This window comes from Taudactylus pleione, unplaced genomic scaffold, assembly GCF_031769625.1.
Source record: "Taudactylus pleione unplaced genomic scaffold, aTauple2 ptg001044l, whole genome shotgun sequence".
NCBI classification, from domain to species: Eukaryota; Metazoa; Chordata; class Amphibia; order Anura; family Myobatrachidae; genus Taudactylus; species Taudactylus pleione.
In genome coordinates, this window is record NW_028285445.1 from 802824 (window position 1) to 823742 (window position 20919).

General features: G+C 41.7%; 1 protein-coding gene across 2 annotated transcripts in view; it reads right to left on the reverse strand.

Moving 5' to 3' along the window:
* Nucleotides 1–20919, reverse strand: part of TPK1 (thiamin pyrophosphokinase 1) — a 702648-nt gene that overhangs the window by 431672 nt on the left and 250057 nt on the right. For both annotated transcript variants that reach the window (XM_088461408.1, XM_088461407.1), the window contains exon 4: nt 7879–7951. In XM_088461408.1, coding sequence (XP_088317534.1) covers nt 7879–7951 — 73 coding nt within the window. The remainder of the gene's footprint in view (nt 1–7878; nt 7952–20919) is intronic.

A 20919-nucleotide genomic window follows, 5' to 3' on the forward strand; every position in this document is an offset into this window, starting at 1 on the left:
GATCACGGGGGTGGCAGGAGACAAAGCAATAAATTCTGCTGCTTTTTTTAACATCTCATATGAGAATGGAGGGGGTATATAAACAGCAAGTAAAAAAATAGGGACAGTGTGAACCTTACAATCAAGAAAGACATAGCGCCCATAAGGGTCAATCCTAACAGCGTTACATACAAACGGTACCGATTTTCTGATAAGGACAGAGACCCCCCTTGAGGACGAAGTGTGTGAGGCGTGATATGCCCACCCCACCCAGGAACGTTTAAGAGATAAAATACTGCTTCCAATCAAATGAGTCTCAGTAACACAGGAGATTTCAGGATCATATTGTTTAAGCATTTTCAACACTAAGGATCTTTTTATTCTATCATTGAGTCCCCTCACATTCCACGTAAGTAGTCGTACCATAATAAAAATAGAAAATATCTAAGGAAATGGGAATAGAGATATAGCAAATTTCCAAGCGAAAAATAAAAAGTGTGTGATCTGACAGCCAGCATATACATAGTAGACAGAGAAAAGCAAAAAAAAATAATAAAAATAAATAATAATAAAAAAAAAATAAAAAAAAACACAAACAAACAAAAAACTTAACATTCTAAACAAACCTAGCCAAACCCCCTACCTGTATACCCCTCCGAACCTAGGCATACTTGGATCCCAAAATTGCAACTGCCTAAAACTAAATAACATAAACCAATTAAATACCCTACAAGTAACAGGGGCAATGAACAAAAATAGCCACCAATACATGGGAGCTCTCCATTAGATACTGTGACAGTGAAAGCATTCAACTTTTTGTATATAGAAGAAATTACATAGACTACCCTCCTATCCCAAGGCAATCGGGGAGCTCCAAGATAAACATACAATAATAGACAAAATACTAGCAGAGTTTTCGCCTCTGGAATCAAACAGATAGTTATAATCTGAAAAGAAATGACAGATAATGACACGAAGTGGATATTATATCAGAGGTAATTCAATCAGGAGCTAGCTGTCCATTTCCCGGGGCATAGCGATCCAGCCAGACAGCCGCCTCACGTGGAGAAGTAAAGAAGCGGGTCTCCCCGTCAGCCACCACACGCAACTTTGAAGGAAATAGCATGGCGTATGAGAGGTTCAAGTCCCGCAGTCTGCGTTTAATGGGAAGAAATTTAGCCCTATCTTTCTGGACCTCTACAGCAAAATCCGGAAACACTGAAATGCGCACTCCGTTTCGTTCTAGCGGACCTTTAGTACGGGCCAGCCGTAGTACAGTGTCCCGATCCTTATAATGCAGGAATTTAGCGATGAACGTGCGAGGCGGAGTACCAGGAGGCAGAGGTCTAGATGGAATTCGGTGCGCCCTCTCAACTGCAAATTGAGAAGAAAAGGACTCCCTGCCATAAGTAGTTGAAAGCCACGTCTCAAGGAAGGATTCAGGCGAGGAACCCTCCTCTTTTTCAGGTAACCCAACGAATCGTATATTGTTGCGACAAAGTCTTCCTTCCATGTCAGACAGCTTGCTTTGCATAACGGACATCTGTTGACACATATTAGAGACACGTTCCTGTAAAGGGCCATGCGAGTCTTCCAGTGAAGAGATACGTGTTTCAGCTTCCTCCATACGCTCACGGATGCGTTGCATATCTTGACGGAGCAATGAGACGTCACATTGCACCTTTTCAATTTTATCTGATAAATGTTTGCCATTTACTGTAACGGCATCCAAAACTTGTTGTAAGGTAACTTCAGGAGGTGTCGCATCTGTAGAACCTTGAGAGCCCTCTAATGGTGCATCTTTGGATGCAGATGGAGGTTGCGGCGTAGTGGAGCGTGCAAAACGCTCCAATTTAGCAGCCGCGGCTGCCTGACCAGTTTTACCCATAATATGGGAAAAAACTGGATTGCACTGTCAGTGCTGAAGCTAGTATTAAGGATAGGCACACAGTATTAAATATGGCTGCCAAGCAGTGTGGTCCTCTACAGGGTGTAATAGAGAGAAGTACCTGTAGCCTGTGATGTGGGGAGAGGCAGTTCTTCTATGCAGCACCTGCGAGTTGCCAGCTGTATAAAATGCGGCTGAGTGAGAGCTCACAACAGGAGGGATTCACCCGGGGAGAGGACAGCAGGTTCAGCAGTGGTGGGAGAGAATGTCTTCCCCAGAGTCTGGAGTCACGTGGGCGGCAGCTACCTCAGCAGGCCGCTGAGGTTAATATATGCAGGTGTAGGAGGCCACAGCAGGGGAGCCCCATCCGCAGCAATAATGAGGGAATACGTTCCCCTTCAGGTCCGGAGACACATAGGAGATAGCCGCCGCTGCAGGAGATCGCTGGCCACACTGCCCGCCGGAAGGAGCCACAGGACAGCAGAGCCGCCTCCGAGGGGATGCCAGCTGCTGCAGCAGTGAGGAGAGACAGTCTCCCCCCGGCCTCGGATGTGCGCAGGCGGCACAACACCGCGAGTCAGCCGCGAATGAGGTCCGGTGGCACGTGGGAGACAGCAGCCGCTGCAGGAGATCGCGGGCCCGCCGCCCGCGGCCACAGGACAGCAGAGCCGCTCCCGAGGGGACGCCTGCCGCCGCAGCAGCGAGGAGAGACAGCCTCCCCCTGGTCCCGGATGCACGTGGGCGGCACAACACCGCGAGCCGGCTGTGAAGGAGGCCGCAGACAAGGGGAGAGCTCCCGGGCAGACGGCAACACCAACAGTCTTCACAGGTAGGTCAGCAGGGGCACGGAAGGCTGTCAAGTCGACTGGTTCCACCAGATCAGTCACAGTGAGCAGGATTTGTATAGCACGGATAAATGACAGGAGAGCTCAGATAGGAAGCTCCCTACTCCATTGCAGCCGTGGCCACGCCCCCCCGTATTTCTTCCATTTTTAATAATTGCGCCAACAGTTGATCTCTTCTCACAAAGCTGCTTGCCTATTGTTTGAGTAGCTCATCCCAGACTTGTGCAAGTCTACAATTTTGTCCCTGGTGTCCTTAGACAGCTTTCTGGTATTGGCCATGGTGGAGAGGTTGCAGTATGACTGTTTGAGGGTGTGGACAGGTGTCTTTTATACAGTTAACCAGTTCAAACAGGTGCCATTAATACAGGTAACGAGTGGAGGGTAGATGAGCTTCCTAAAGAAGTAGTAACAGGTCTGTGAAAGCCAGAATTCTTGCTGGTTGGTAGGTGTCCAAATATTTATTTTCCGCAAGAATATACAAGTAAATTGTTTAAAAAATCATCCAATGTGATTTCCAGAATTTTTTGTTCAGATTCTGACTCTCACAGTTAAAGTGTACCTATGATGGAAATTACAGACCTCTCATCTTTTAAAGTTCAACAACTTGCACAATCGGTGGCTGTCCAAATACTTTTTTGCCCCACTGTGTATATACAGTCAGGTGCATAAATATTGGGACATTGACAGAATTTTCATATTTTGGCCTCTATTCACCACCACAATGGCTTTGAAATGAAACAAACAAGATGTGCTTTAACTGCAGACTTTCAGATTTAATTTGAGGGTAATTGCATCCAAATCAGGTGAACGGTGTAGGAATTACAACGGTTTCTATATGTGCCTCCCACTTTTTAAGGGGCCAAAAGTAATGGGACTATCAACTCAGAAGCTATTTCATGGGCAGGTGTGGGCTATTCCCTCGTTATTTCATTATTAATTAAGCAGGTAAAAGGTCTGGAGTTGATTCTAGGTGTGACATTTGCATTTGGAATCAGTTGCTGTCGACTCTCAATATGAGATACAAAGAGCTGTCACTATCAGTGAAGCAAGCCATCATTAGGCTGAAAAATCAAAACAAACCCATCAGAGAGATAGCAAAAACATTAGGTGTGGCCAAATCAACTGTTTGGAACATTCTTAAAAAGAAAGAACGCACCGGAGAGCTCAGCAACACCAAAAGACCTGGAAGACCACGGAAAACAACTGTGGTGGATGACAGAAGAATTATTTCCCTGGTGAAGAAAAACCCCTTCACAACAGTTGGCCAAATCAAGAACACTCTCCAGGAGGTAGGTGTATATGTGTCAAAGTCAACAAGCAAGAGAAGACTTCACAAGAGTGAATATAGAGGGTTCACCACAAGATGTAAACCATTGGTGAGCCTAAAAAACAGGAAGACCAGATTAGAGTTTGCCAAACAACATCTAAAAAGCCATTACAGTTCTGGAACAACATCCTATGGACAGATGAGACAAAGATCAACTTACCAGAGTGATGGGAAAAGAAGAGTATGGAGAAGGAAAGGAACTGCTCATGATCCAAAACATACCACCTCATCAGTGAACCATGGTGGTGGTAGTGTCATGGCGTGGGCATGTATGGCTGTCAATGGAACTGGTTCCCTTTTATTTATTGATGATGTGACTGCTGACAAAAGCAGCAGAATGAATTCTGAAGTGTTTCGGTTAATATTATATGCTCATATTCAGTCAAATGCTTCAGAACTCATTGGACGGCGCTTCACAGTGCAGATGGACAATGACCCGAAGCATACTGCAAAAGCAACCAAAGAGTCTTTTTAAGGCTAAAAAGTGGAATGTTATGCAATGGCCAAGTCAATCCCCAGACCTGAATCTGATTGAGCATGCATTTCACTTGATGAAGACAAAACTGAAGGGAAAATGCCCCAAGAACAAGCAGGAACTGAAGACATTTGCAGTAGAGGCCTGGCAGAGCATCACCAGGGATGAAACCCAGCGTCTGGTGATGTTTATGCGTTCCAGACTTCAGGCTGTAATTGCCTGCAAAGGATTTGCAACAAAGTATTAAAAAGTCAAAGTTAGATTTAGGATTGTTTAGTTTGTCCCATAACTTTTGGCCCCTTAAAAAGTGGGAGGCACATATAGAAACCGTTGTAATTCCTACACCGTTCACCTGATTTGGATGTAATTACCCTCAAATTAAATCTGAAAGTCTGCAGTTAAAGCACATCTTGTTTGTTTCATTTCAAAGCCATTGTGGTGGTGAATAGAGGCCAAAATATGAAAATCCTGTCAATGTCCCAATATTTATGCACCTGACTGTGTAAATATATATATATATATATATATATATATATATATATATATATATGTGTGTGAATTGTAGGGATTGGAGACAGTTTTTATTGACAGATTGACAAAATACATAAATATTACAATGTCAGGTAGACTAAACATAGTAAATATATCAGAAAGCATATATTTTAGAACAATGAAACATTGACAAAAATATGTCTACATTGTACCTATCAAATACAGAGCAAAACACATAATAACCATTTAAATCTATTAGAATGGCACACCTGTGGACAATACTTCCAAATTGTACCAGGTTGTTAAACCGAAACATTTTCGCAATGCTTCCCTTATAACATCAGAAAGTGTGATAACATATGAGAGCCAAACATCATTTTCTCTTTGTTTAAAGAAGTTTCAGTCCAGTCCATAAAAAATAAAAAGGAAAATTTGCTGTGAAATAAACATATGGGGATAGGTTCTGATGACATCCAGTGTGACAGAATAGTTTTTTTTGTAGCAGCTGCCAATTTAATCAGTATAACGCGATTACCTTTTGTTAATCTACACTCCATATAGATTGGGTTTATACCCCAAAAAGCCCATTCTCTAGTAATATTTTCAAGATAGTATTAATATAAGTTTGGAGAGATTTCCAAAATGACTGGACTTGAGAACAAGACCACAAACAATGCATAATATCTTCCACATTTGTAGCAGTTTGAATCTTGCGCTTCCCCTATAACAAATTTTACTTTTGGGGTGAAATATGCCCTATGCAATATTTTTATGTGCATTTCCATATATGATGTTGAAGCTAAAAGTTTATTGAGTCTCATATAGGCTTCTAGCATGTTTGTCATGGTACGATCAGGGAATACCTCCTTCCATTTCAACAAACCTACCAAACCAGTTTCCAAATATAGTTCAGGGTGGGAATATGTATATATAGTGGAGGTAGTGAGGGGGTCTTTAGGCTTATAATAGTAAAGATAATTTTAATAAATATGGCCCTTAGTACTTTGTGTATTTGCTGTTAAGTTATGTAATTATTCATTCATGTGCTGATGTGTCTTTACATTTGTGTACATATTGTAATGAAATGAAACTCAAAGAAAAATCCATGTATGGACATAAATAAAAAATGTCCCTTTTTCCCAAATTAAATGCTGGCAAGCAGGAATGAATGTACAGGTATGGATAGAGTACCTGTCACCAAAAAAAGTTTTAAACTTGTACCCTCTTACACCTGAAGAGGTGTAATAGGGACAGGCAAGTTAAAGTTGACTGCAGTAAGGCCCATACATGTATGGCACACCTTATGTGTACAAGCCCATCCCTAGCTGTGCTTCTTAGGAGAGATATTTTTGCAGGTATTTAACGCTTAGTGTAAACATATGTGGTGGTGATGATGACACCAGCAACAGTATTTAGCTGCTTGCATATTGACCTCGTCAGCTAATATTATAGTCTCGACTATATTACATAAAGTCACAGCTGCTGATTTCTTATTTGTTATTTCAATGTATAAACCATACATTTGAGGATGTTAATATTTCATTACATTTTATGAGACTCGGTCTATTTTAATTTATTAATAACACTGTTAATACACAATTTTTCCTTACGTATTATTAGATAGCTTTGTGTAAGAACAGAGTAATGTCACTTTCACTTCCCTACTTTTGAAAAAGCATTTCAGGGAGATTGTGAAAGCAGCACCTATGAGCGTGGCGGTAAAGTGGACTTGTCCTTCTACATCTGAGAGACGTGTCATAAACCTGACTTACAGCCACATGTAAACGAGCCCAAATGCAGTTAGATCTACTTGTTGATGGAAACACACTGATACTTTTCAGAAAATGCATTTAGTCATAGGGATCATTGTGCCTTATGACCAATGCAAGGAAATGATACAAATGATCCCATTTGAATGTATAATGTTTTTTTTTAATATATAACAGTGTCATAACGGGGGTAAGGTACAATCAGGGAGACTGCTAGACTCTTCAGGGAGTCAGGGAGATTGCTGATGTTTCAAGGAGTCTTCCCGACAATCAGGGAGAGTTAGCAAGTATGCTATTAACTCTGTCAAATCACATTTCTACGCTACCAAGGGCATAGAGTAAAAACAGACATTTGTAAGCCTGATACAGAAATATAGCTGTGCAGAGCCATGACTATGGTTGTGTGAACGATGATGCTGCCCTGCACACTGGGTACTTATTGCCTCCTCATGTACTGACTACAATATGTTTGCCTCCTACTAATGCAACTACTGCAGAATATTTAAGGACAAAATTACACAATTTGGAACGTATCAACATGGCTCAATACCTGTGAATAAAAGTTAACAAAAATACAAACATACTAATGGGCATATTTATTAACATTATTTTTACTAAAATAATGTCAAAATTTGTGTTTTCACACTCTTTTAACATTATTTTAGCATCACAGATTTATTAAAGGGCAATTGGAGTAGTTTTCGTGAAACACTACTCTAATCCCTTCAATTCACATTTTATTTTCCTCTATTAGCAAATTGGAGCACTTCAACTGATTAATAATGACAACACCTTGTACCGGTGTTGACTTTTATGTTTTAGGCTCTATGTCCATATTTTCATGATACTGCCCTATATTAAAAAAATAATATTATTATTATGATTAGTGTTAATTGGGATTGCTGAATTTATATACCCTAAAAGCAACCACTTTTCATATTGGGAGAGTGACTTTATCTTTAAAGATGTTCTTTACATTTTGAGATTATTGGCCAACTAGTGCCTAGTAGGGAATGTGTTATTTGTGTTAGTTTACTACAGTACAGTACATTGGATTCTTCTTTGTTATATGTGCAAATTATAAGGAACATACAGTACAGTACCTTTCTCATGTAGAATTCCTTCACTGAAGGCTGAATTGAATCAAAGTCCCCACTGATGTAATCTGGCAAATATCTTTAGGAAAAAAGAAACAGAAAAATATGAAAAATATATTTTTTATATACTTTATGGAAGATCACTGGGGACAAATGTTAGCTTTGCAAAATAAATAATACTATTTCTGTAATATCTGTACTGGAGAACTAGAACTCTTAATATATCAATAATGAAGTTTCGATTCATGGAAAAATGAAAAAAAAAATTCTGTAAGTCATGCGATATAGAAGGTACAACTGGGAGGGCTTTGAAAAAGAAGCACTCGTTTCTGCTCTTTAATTTAACAACTTTGCAGCAAAGGTGTTTCCACTCTTATACGGAGCCCATTTTTCAACAATGTTGTTCGTCACATTCCACTATCAATATTATAATTTAATACCTAGCAAAATTTTGAATATTACAATAGGGAACATGTGCAGCAGTAAAGGGGACGTAGCCTTGTTCCTGGTATATCATGCCCCTTGAGGATGACATTTAGGGGGCGTACTCGCATGTGACATCCTTGTTTTTACGTCACACTAAGGGTGAGCCGGGCACTCCGGCAGCTACTGGGCTGCCCTCAGCCTGCTCCCTTGCACTGAATGGAAGCCACAAGCGAGCACATGGCATTCATTCATAGCAGAGCAGTGGCAATGATAGCATTTCCCCCAATCTCCCGCGGGACGTTGCAGGCCCCTGAAAAGTGGGACTGTCCCGCCAAAATCGGGACATTTCAGAGATATGTAATTTTTTTAATGCACAGTATATACTTTGCTTTTTCAGTAGACTTTAGATTTTTAGAAAATAACATTATTCGTTTACCTCCTTCTAAGACGTCAATTAAATTTTAATCAAAATAGCTAAAAAAGTGTTTGTTTTTTTATTAAAATTTCAAGAAGATGAGCAAAAAGCAAATGTTAATTTTTTTATTTGTTTTTTTAAACTCCACAAATAATTACTCTGTGGTTCTTGCTTCGGCATTAATCTATGTTTACAAAATAGTGAAAAGCAGGATTTTATGAGTAGGTTTGATGACAAAATTCGTAGGGATAATATGGAAGCGCAAAATGGTCTACTAAAAAAACCTACTGCATTAAGTGAAAGGACCACTTTTTTATTTGACACTAGATGGTTGAGATGATCTGAGCATTAGATCTGTGAAAAATTGCATTTTTTGTGTACTGTTTTAGTCATTGCTTGTTGTTCATCATCAGACAAGTATTATTTAAAAAGACATGCAACAAAAGGGTTTCCACTATTTCTAACAGGGTGAACCCACGTGCGTTCAATCCATTATGAGGGAGATTGGGCACATTCAGTACCCTCCCCCACTATGGGAAACATGATCATCAGAAAATAGCTACCCTAGCTGGTCATATAATTTAAAAGAGGGGACTCTCCTCTCTCAAATGTGGATACCCCCCATGTGTGGAGGTGTCATTATGTGAGTGATATTGCAAATAGTGCCCTCTTGTCCAAAGGTACACCAGACATATGTATTATGGGGCACTATTATATGAAGGTGGGAACTCCTTTGTTTCCAATATGGATAATCCTTAATTATTGTAAATCCCTTGGCGCCATTATTTAATTCCTAAGGAGGCTGTGAGTTTGGAAGAGGAGACATCTTTCTTTTAAAAGACATGGTTTGGGAGATATAGGTACTTAAACTTTCTCACCCTATTCTAAAGGTCTATTTTTATTTTTTTTTCCATTTTACAGTGAAGTTACCATACAGACCTCACTCCCGGCCCCCAGCAATCCCCAGAGTTCAAAAGGGCCGATGGAGAGTACTAATTTAGTTTTGTTTCCCACAATCAATAGGGACAATGAGTGGAACTTGTCATCCGCAGCTTTAAAATATATGTGTATGACCTATATCATCCGCAGTGAGGGGGTTAAAATACCTATTACATATTATATAATAAGTTGAACAAAGTTAAATATTTTTTGTGCTCAAATTCGTTGCATCCGATGGCAAGTTATTTTCCAATCAGTAAATACTGTAGAAAGATTAGCGCACATGAGTACAGCACAAATCTTTATGTATACCAAGCCTGTTTCCACTTTCCATTCAGCAATCAATTTAAAAAACACATGTGGGAGTCAAAATATAAGCTACTTAAAAAACGCCACTCATGTCACATCACTTTTCCTTTCCAGGGTGAAGGAAAAGAAACAAGTATATGATGGGTTGCATTATGCTCACAAAGTGAAAACCTGATTTCAATTAAATACTAACTGTAACGGTAAGCTTGCCTGATTTTCATGTCATAAAATTACAGGTTGTGCATCTTTCAATTACAGAGAATTGTCAGATGAGTAACATATTCTGATTACTGAATCCATTAAACAACAAGCTCATTTCATGTTATTGTTATATACACATTTGACACAAGGACCAGAACAATTACTGAATGTAAATGAATGCAGGCTGCTGAAACCACATACTTGTCTGCTGGTCTTGACTTGATTTAGGTGAAGTTACTCAGTAGTATATATTTTTATAGCATACTTCTCAAGCAGCACTTTTTGACTAAATATGTATGATTCATTGAAGGATTAAAGTATGTACATAACGCTATAACAGTTACATTCTTTGGAAAATGGTCAAAAAGTAATTTCATATGCATCAGTGGTTCTCAACCTAAACTAGTAGCACCCCCGGGGTAGGATTGTCACCTCTCTAGGATTACCCGGACAGTGAGGAAATTAGGACATCCGTCCGGAGTCCAGAGTGCAGGTAATCTGGAACGGGCAGTGCCTAGGGGCATCCAAGCCCGACTAGGGCCAGCGGAGGTTTGGGGTAGGCACTGAGGCATGGGGCACCTGCTGAAGGCTGTGGCAGCTGCTACTGCCGCTGCGCAGCGTCCACTGTTTGCTACTACCGGGCCCGATTGAAGCTGTCAGCAGTAAACAGTGCAAGCAGCGAAGGAACAGCCTGCGGCGAGGGTGGGGTACCAGGGCGGTGGGGCTCTGCTAGCTGGTAGGTGGCCACGATCGGGGCTCTCAGCTCCGATCTGGCAGCAGTTACAGCAGGCAGCTCACAGCCAGCAATAGCGTACAGCCGCTGCAGGAACAAGCAGGTGCAGGGAGGCTAGAGCAGAGTAGCAGACTCTGCAAAGTAGGGGCAGTGGGCATCAACAAAAATAGGATGAGGGCTGCTGTGCATACCCAACTGCTGCATCTCCTCCTCCCATGGGCCTTTGTGAAGTCCAGAAGCTGACCCTGCAGCCTACCAGCGTCACCCCGACAAAACGCAGTAAGGAGGATTCAGCAGGAGCTGCAAAACAACAGGGACGGACGTATAGGCAAGCAGCCAGTCAATTTTAAAAAGTGACTGTGTTTTCCCGGTTCATTCCTCCAATTCACCTGACCCTCTGCACAGTATCCTATCATTTCTCGTGCTACACCCCTATAAGACTAAGGACCTCATTCAGAGTCGGTCGAAGCGGCCGCACGGTCGTACGGGAAAAGGGGCCGGATATGCAATTGATTCCCTTGCAAGTTGTGACCCTAAGTTCAGATCGGTAGCTGACCGACCAAGGGGAGGAAGCGGTCGGAAGACAAAAAAATACGCCCCCTTCTCGTACGCATTGCACGTCATCTCCGGGCATATAAGGATTAATCGAGACCATCGGGATCCATCGAAACTGGTCGTAGAGCTTAAGGTTGACCATACCCTCTCTTAAGCTCTATGAACATGTCCGTGTAAAAACCTCCCATGTCACATGTGCCATGACGCTACTTTGTTAATTATGCACTCCCATAAACCGTATGCACTCCCTTAAAACGACGTTCGCATAATGAGGCACGCCTGCGTTCTGATCTCCACTCCCCCGTTTTTAAGCACCTTCCCCTGTTACCACCCACAAACGCCTCAATCTGTCACTCAAACTACCGACCTGGCTGTGTTCAAGGAGAGAGAAATTTCTGATCGTAGTGGCTAGTTTGCGCACGCACATTGCGAACTTTACGCATGCGCAGTATAGCGAACATCGGTGGCGTGCGACCGTGCAGCCGCTTCGACCGACTCTGAATGAGGTCCTAAGTATCTTACCACAGATCTGTTAGGGAGTTCGCATGAAAACATATGGAAACATACATTTTTTTCATGGAGCAGAGACCGGACTATTGTCACTTCCATAGACTGCTTGTTGCATACTTATGGTGCTACCCTTACATTTTTGCGCTGCTCCTGGCTACAAGAGGTACACATCAAAACTATTAATAGAGCATATATCTCGCAGGAGCTTTATGGTGCAAGGGGAGACAGGTGATTGCTTTAAAATGTAGGTGCCCGAATGCTACGTTTTTTTCATAATTTCTGGACAAGCCCTAAGAGTGCAAAGTTCTGGGGTAAGGCAATGATCTTTATTACCTCTATTTTTCACCTAAAACTTTATAGTGATCCGCTGGCCTTATTATGTGCTAATTTCACAAACTGGGATTTGGGCCCTCGCATAGTCCCATTATTGATTGTCATTGTCACCGTAGCTAAAAAAAAAAAGTAATTTTATGTGTTGGGCCTCCCCTTCCCCCCCCTTTTTGGGGATGGTTAGGTCTATTATGCTTCAGACCCTGTATTATGATAGACAAGCAGTTTTCCCTGCGCTGGAAGGAGGGGTTACATCCTTTTATAAAAAATGGGGCACATATATTGAATCACTCGACTCCCCTACACAAGCTCAGATTTTGAAGGTGTTTGAGACTACCTCATGGCATTTACTCAGACAGTTTTCTTGAATGATACGGAAATTCTTATGTATAGTATTTCCTTTTGATCAATTGTAAACCTGGATGTTCCTATATATAGTATGTCTGCTCAGGGGACATGCTCTGTACATCACCCTGATATTGACCACGTATTCTCTTCATTGATTCTACTGCAACGCTGCCTTTCTTTCTTATTTCCTCCATCTCCCCTCCTTTTTTTATATTTGTATTTTTTGCTGTTATCTTTGTGTTTTGATCCAGATATCCATATGTATTGTTTTACTTTTCTTTTGATATTATAATATTGTCCATGGGCTATTTTTGTAATGTTATAAAATTGTTATTCGAACTGGGACTATGGACCTCATTCAGAGGCGGTCCTCGGGAGCGATCGGTCGCACCCAAAGTGATCGAGAATATGCAAAACGAGCACTCAATCGCAACGCAATCGTAAGCGCGGAAACACCCACAACAATGAAAGCACACCTCCTATCTCTACGGTCTAATTCAGAGTCGGTCACAGACGGCAACCTACGTCAGCACGATTAACACCTGTTACAGTGTTAAATGCCTACAGACATCGATTGAGGCATAAACCATCGCCTGCACTCGCAATGCTTAAGGTAGACCCTGGGCTACCTTTAGCACTACGAGCAGTAGCATCGTTATTGCAACGAGATGACGTGTGTGGTGACTCGCTCAGTAATATATGCACGCCCTTAAAACGCCCTTTTTGAGGTCAACCAGCCTGCGTGCGCACCACCACACCCCCGTTCACAAGCACCTTCCCCTGTAACCACCCACAAACAGCACGAAATGTCAATCACAGCTACGACCTCGTAGTGACTAACGAGCAAGAGGATTGCGGTCGGAAAGACAGGCTTGCTGCCATGTACACGCATGCGCAGTTGAAAAAAAACATCGCTCGCTACGTCCGATCGCTCCGTGCGTCCAATATTTCTACCTCCATATTGTATGTTTAGCAGCTGAATCTACACACTTTGCTTTTTCCATGTTGCCTTTGTAAAATTATTGCACATTGTGATTTACTGTTATTAATAACGGTCTGTAACATTTTCTTTTTTTTCTGTCACTTGATTTTTAAAAATCCAAAATAAATACAAATCTTTAAAAAAAAGAAAAAGTGACTATGTTATAACAATTTTTGATTAAGGTCAGGTCAGCATGTAGTGTGGGGCTGAGCTGACTGCTGTGAGGGGTGCTCGTGCGGTGTGCTGGCCGGGTGAGGGGTGATTGGTGATGGGTGTTGTGTGTGGCTGTGATCTGTGCTGCTGGGTAAAGGGTTCTGTGCTGGGAGAGGGCAGAGGGGTGCTGTGCTGGGTGAGGATTGCTATGTGGGAGAGGGGTGATGGGTGTTGTTGGCTGTCTCTGTGATCTGTGGTTCTGGGTGCTGTGTTTGGAGACAGGAAGAGGGGTGCTGGGTCATATGCAGAGCTATAGCCATGCAGCCGGTACATTGCACCATCCTTGGCCCACTGCAGTGAAGGGGCCTGCAACAGGCAGCAGTATGATGAGTCTGACGGACTCATTTTACGCCGTTCACCTCTGCATCGCGGGCCGTAACAAAGGAGGAGGATGCCTGAATAGCTATATATTTTGTGCGTTTAGCACGTGTTACTTAAACAATAAAAAATAAGCCATAAACCAATGTGTTATTTTTGGTGTCCGTGTATAAACACTAACACTAAGCTTGGTGTGGGATTATCTGCAAAGGGGCACCAATAAAAATCTTGCCTAGGGCATTAAATTGTTTAAGGCCAGCTCTGGTTAAAGACCTCTCACCCACAGGCTGCCTCCAATGTGCACAGTACTCAGTCAGTGGCAGTGCCACCTCTTCCCTTGCAGAAGTGTTTCGCTGCCCGCGATCTTGTACACAATCTAAGCCATGGGCGAGGGGGCCGGAGCTATGATGGATGGGTGAGGGAATCTTTATTGTGGTGTAGATCACCTAACAGGGATCTATAGCCAGAGATATGATGACATATAAGGTTATGCATGAGGGTGCTCTGGTATATAAATGGACATGTGGAAAAGGGTATATGGTATATAAATGGTCATGGTGGTAATGGCAGATAAGGAGCATGAGAGGACTCTGGCATAAAGAGGCATGTGTAAGAGGGGTGGGAAGGGACTCTCAAATACTGATGTGTCCTCATACATCTATCCTCAATATGCCACACAGCAGGACTTGTCCGGCATGAGTGAGCCGCCAGGTCTCGAGCAACTCTGCTAGCATTGTGCATCTTTCTTTGCCGAAAATTAGTGCTGAATAATTTGATATGCAACACTTGTATAGCCGTACAATGGTCAGCCCAGGCTGGGAAATCCATGGAATCGGGAACCCACCCCGGGTCTATAAGCACAGCGCTATACCTCACTCCCCTGGTGGCGGTAGGTGCAGGGTTATTAGTGTAAAAATAGATTTATGCAAAAGAAAAAGTATTCCTGTCGGGACACTCACGGACTAAACACTATATTTCACTAAATCTTGTAGTAAATATATTACTTGTAATAACCCATCATTAACAGAAACTGATGTAAATGTAACCTTTAATTTATCCTTAAAATTAGGTCAGTGAAATATTTATTTATATATATACCGGTTGAGTTTCCCATATCCAAATATTCTGAAATATGGAATTATTTTGGCATGACTGAGATAATCAAACCTTTGATTTTTGATGGTTCAATGTACACAAACTTTGCCTAAGGCACAAATTATTAAAAATATTGTATAAAATTACCTGCAGGCTGTGTGTATATGAAACATCTCTTGTAAAAAAAAGGCGAGAAAATAATAGAAGAGGGGACGGCAAGTAGGAAAGAAAACAGAAATGAAATGATACACCGCACTAGGGTAAAAAATTAGACTCTAAATACTCCTCATGATAGTGAAAAAACAATAATAATCATAAAACAATGAAAAAACAATAATTCCAAAGAGACCTTTATAAAATTGTATCATATACATTGACTAGGGCCCTCATTCAGAGCCGTATGCTCTGAGCAGAGCGCACGCTCTGAATGAGGGCCGCCCTCCATAAAAATGGAGCGTCCTCCTGGACGCTCGTATAGCTGTGGGTCACCACCCACAGCCTATACGAGCGTGCAGTTTGATGGCCGCGATGGTCGTGACCATCGCGACCATCGAAACTGCGAGCCGGAGCCTGCGGTTGAGGTTTTCAACCGCAAGCTCCGGAGTGATTTTGGCTCTATCAGAGCCAAAATCACTCCCACTGACATCACTAGTGATGTCAGTGGGCCGGCTTCTGACGGGAGGCGTTCCCGTGGGAACGCCCCCGTCAGGGAGGCACGCCCCCGACACGCCCACCAAAGGGGGCGTGCTGTCAATCAACATCGACAGCACGCCCCCTTTGATCAGACACAACGAGCAAAGGACTTTCCTTCGCTCGTCGCGTCTGGCGCATGCGCACGACGGAGCTCCCTCCGTCGTGCGCATGCTCAGTGCAGAGCATCGACCCACTTGCGAGCGGACAGCCGCTCGCGAGTGGGTCTGAATCAGGGCCTAGGTGTCAAAGTAAAGGGTGCACCCTCGGAGCAAAATGAAGGTTATCAAAAAGGAAAAAGAGGAAACAGTACTCCTATTAGATGGGGCACACCTTACCTAGATTAAAACGTAACTTTTATTATTAGATATAGGTTTCTGTGACGAGCAGTTACTAAATGTACACAAGACAAACATACATATGAAGATATAAACAGATATATCGGTGCTCAGTGCATATAACACAAACAGTGTAAATATTCACCTTTAGTGAGTAGCGGCGATAATAACAAAACAAGACATACACAACAATCATAAGTGTAATGACATAAAATTAAAATGCACCATAGAAACAGACCACAAATTGTTCCATAAATAGGACTCAAAATAATTAATGAGGCGTCCCTCAATAAACTGGGAGAGGTAAGGTAATATTTGTATTGATAATGTCATGTATATCTAGAAGAGGAATGGTAAAGACCGTGCATTTAGATACACTGAGGTCTGCTTTCACCAGTCATGTAAACATCAGACTGGTGATGAGAGCCACGTGCAATAGCACAGTGAAAAATACTAGCAGACTGTTTCTGCTGTCAGCGTTTGCAGGAGTCACAGGTCTTGTTGCTAAGCAGCGCAAGACGTGGATCTCCGCAGCAGGCTGGTGAGAGAACAGTGAGATGAGTAAAGAACCTGCTCAGGAGTAATCCCAGTGTAGTGTCGGTCTGAAGGTGTAGGGGTCCCCTGTGTGCACAGAGGTACCCCGTGACTGCTAGTCACAGAGACCTATATCTAATAATAAAAGTTACATTTTAATCTAGGTAAGGTGTGCCCCCATCTAATAGGAGAACTGTTTCCTCTTCTTCCTTGTATATGAAACATAAATGAATTTCATGTATGTACACAAACTTTGTTTGAGCCAGAAAATTATTGAATATATTGTATGAAGTACCTGCAGGCTGTGTGTATAAGGTGTATATAACACATAAATGCATTGTGTGTGTTTATTTGGGTCCTATTCCCAAGATATCTCATTATGGTATGCAATTAATCCAAAACACGGAATATTCAGTTATCCAAAATACCCCTGGTCCCAAGCATTATGGATATGGGAGACTCAACCTGTATATATATATATATAATCCAATGTAAGAGGCGGCACTCAGGAGAATTTCAAAAGGTAGAAGTGTTCTTTATTCCAACGTCATCAGGGAACAGTGTACAAACAAGTGCCAATATATATATATAGTTAAAGAAGATGGCACTCACCAGTATAAATGCAGCTTATTTATTCCAATAAATCAATCATAGGCTTACATACAGGCAGCGACGTTTCGGTCCCCAAACGGACCTTTTCCAAGCAATCAAGCCTTCACTTGCATAGTGGCAACCGAGTACAGCTCCCCTTAGGGTAAAATCTTACGTCGCTGCCTGTATGTAAGCCTATGATTGATTTATTGGAATAAATAAGCTGCATTTATACTGGTGAGTGCCATCTTCTTTAACTTTATATATCTGCTGATGAACCCTGGACCCAGGAGGAACAGCTGGTGTGCACCCCATCGCTGCATTGGTGTTTGATGCGAGTGCTGCACAGTGGACTTATATATATATATATATATATATATATATATTTATACCCACATCAATTTATCAAATGTGATAACCAAATTACACTCACCTGAGAGACGCTATCTGCCGCTGCCTCTGAGGTCGCGTCAAGTGCGGGCATCTCTCTCAGATGACATCAACTAACCGCGTCCCGCAGTGTGCTGAGCAAGTCGTGTATGTGGTTGCTATGCAACCATGATAACCAGTGAGATTAAAATAGCAGACTGTCAGCTAAAGTACTGCTCATATACTGTATGTAAAAAGCAATAAATCACTTCAAGCTTATAGCTAGATTCAATGCAATATTAATGTAGACCTCTCTAAAGGATAACATTGTGAACACTATACCATTGGATATTTATCATAATGCATCCAAGTCCACAATTAATGAACAAACAAACAAAAACGGATCCACAATGTATGATATTTAAAAGACATATACAAAAAAATGTTTCAATATAAATTATGTTACAAATAATTACTATATCACATAATTCATGCACCCTTGTAGTCATACCAGGTTTATATGAAACATTGTAGCCCCAGGCTCTCATTCAAGCCTTTAGGAAACTATAGGGGGTATTCAATTAGGCTACGAAAAGTGAAAAACGGTGAATAATTATCGCCGATGACGTCATTTTCGCATGTTTCAATTATGCCCGTATTAAATTTCAAAGACTTTTCGCTTGGTCGAAAAGTCTTTGAAAAAAAAACGGAGATAAGTTTTCACCATGTTTTACATGGCGGAAAAAAATGCAGAATTACGGTTTAGGGGTGCAGACTTAAAAAAAAAAATAGCCTGCACCCCTGGGAATGTAATTTAAAAATAAACAGTCAAAAAAAATGTAAAAAAAAAAATCGGGTCCCCCAAAAAATTAACTTTTTTTGGCGGGTGAAAAAAAAGAAAAAACACTTCTAAAATAGACAAATTGAATCCACAGGGGTTCCCTTGTATGCGGCAGGTGTTTTCTTCATTGCGTAGAGTAGCGGCAGGTGCATTTTTGCAGAATTTTTAGGGACTTAAAAATATGCTTACCCCCATTTTCATGTACCCCAAATTTTATAGGAATAGTTCTTAAAAAAAAATAAATAAATAAATCTACGCGCTATTCTTCACCACTTCTTCATTGCACCTGCAGCGGCTATTACAAACCCCGACTTCCTTCAGCAGGCAAAAATGGGGGTACCCATAGTGATCCCCCATGTCTGGACATTTTTGGGGGGTCCCAGGCACATTTCCCGAAAATTCCTGTTTTTTTGTAGATGGTGCAAAAAGACAATTTATAAAAACGGGGATAATTTTTCACTTGCCTTTAGCAGGTGAAAAAAAGTGCAGAATTGGTGTTTAGGAGTGCAGGCTTAAAAAAATAGCCTGCAGCCTTGGGAATGCCCCCTTAAAATTAAATGTAAAAAAATAAAATCGGGACACCCCAAAAAAGTAATTTAAAATTTTGGGGTGAAAAAAAATAGGGGAACACTGTTTAAAAATAGTGAAATAGGTTCAGGGGTATTCTGTAAGTATGCGGCAGGTGTTTTCTAGAATAGGCTATTAGCGGAAGGTGTTTTTTTTGCAGAATTAAAAAAAAATTACTTTAGGGACTTAAAAATATGCTAGTACCCATTTTCAGGTACCCCAAATTTGATGGGACCAATTTTAAAAACGGAAAAAAAAGCTAAGTGTGCTTCTGCATCACTTCTTCAATTTCGTGGAAAAAAACACCTGCCGCGGCTATTTAAAAACCCGACTTTCTTTTGCAGGCAAAAACGGGTATACCCATAGTGATCCCCCAGGTCTGGACATCTTTAGGGGGGTCCTACAATTATTTGCCGAGAATTCCCATATTTTTTCGCCGATCAAAATTTCGCATATTCCCGATTTCGCCTACTTTGGATTTGAAAATGGGGAATAGCGGGCAGACGCGCGATATAATAATGAATCATGCGCTCCCAGTGATAAGCAGCTTTCTTTTAAATGGCCAGATCACTGGCCAGGTAAGGGTTAATGTATGCTAAAGAAGCGCTTGTATAGTGGATAGTGCTTAAATGTAATACCAGCAATAGTGAAACATACACGCAATAACACTCAATACATATAATGTAGATAAATGTTTAAGCGCTTTCAGTGAAAAATGAAGTGTCCTGAAAAGGTTTCCCCATTAAGACGTGGGCGCTGGATACCAGGGTAAGTGGGATAAACTGACCCTACCTGTCCCTGTGTAAGATCTTCTCCGTGCGGGGGCTGGGTGTGTCCAGGTGGCTGCAGTATAATCAGCTGTATGACAATTCTGTCTGCCGCTTGTAATATCAGTGGAAAACAGGCGAAGGAGGCGAAAAGTCCAGCCTTTTCGCCTCAAATTAAATATGGGCCATTGTTTCCAAAGTGAATATTCACCTGCTTTCTAGTTGCAGGAGTTTTCTTCCCCTATCACCCCCTCTCAGGCTAGATGGCACACGATCAATTATTTTGGCATGTATACTCGCTACCGAATGTTTTGCCTGGGCACAACGTCGTGCCACAGGCTGCTAACTATAACCAGTTTCCAAAGCTTGCCTGATAGCTGAACGATGGAGCGCCATTCGTTCTTTAAATTGACGCTCCGTTTTTTCCCAAGTAGCGCAAGCCACATGGGCAAAGTAACATATATACAACATATTTAGTGCTACATGTAACCGGACAGAGTATATTATATATTTTGCCTGTATGGGGGTGATTGAAAGAATTATCTGTAAGTAGCGATCTGCAGGTAATGCATCCCAAACACTGAAACATGCTGGTTTCTAACTCAAAAAATGTGTGACCGTTTTTTTCAAATTAGATACTGTGGGGCCTATTCATCAACACTAAAATAACGTTTTTAAGGACATTTTCCTTAAATAACGTTATTTTGGTATTCATGAACAGACTTAACACAGGAGATATCACAGATATCTCCTTGCTAAGTTCCCCTGCGTTAATTTCCACACTCCCCATACATTAGTATGGGGATGTGGAAATTGTGGTATTCATCAAATTCCGAAAATTATCAATTTTCGGAATTTGATGCAGTTACTATTCGCCACTGTGAGGTGGCGAATAGCAGAATCCACTTACCTGTATCAGCGTGTGCAGGTCCCCCGACGAGTCCCTCCGGCGCTCTGCTCCGTCCTCAGGCTCCGG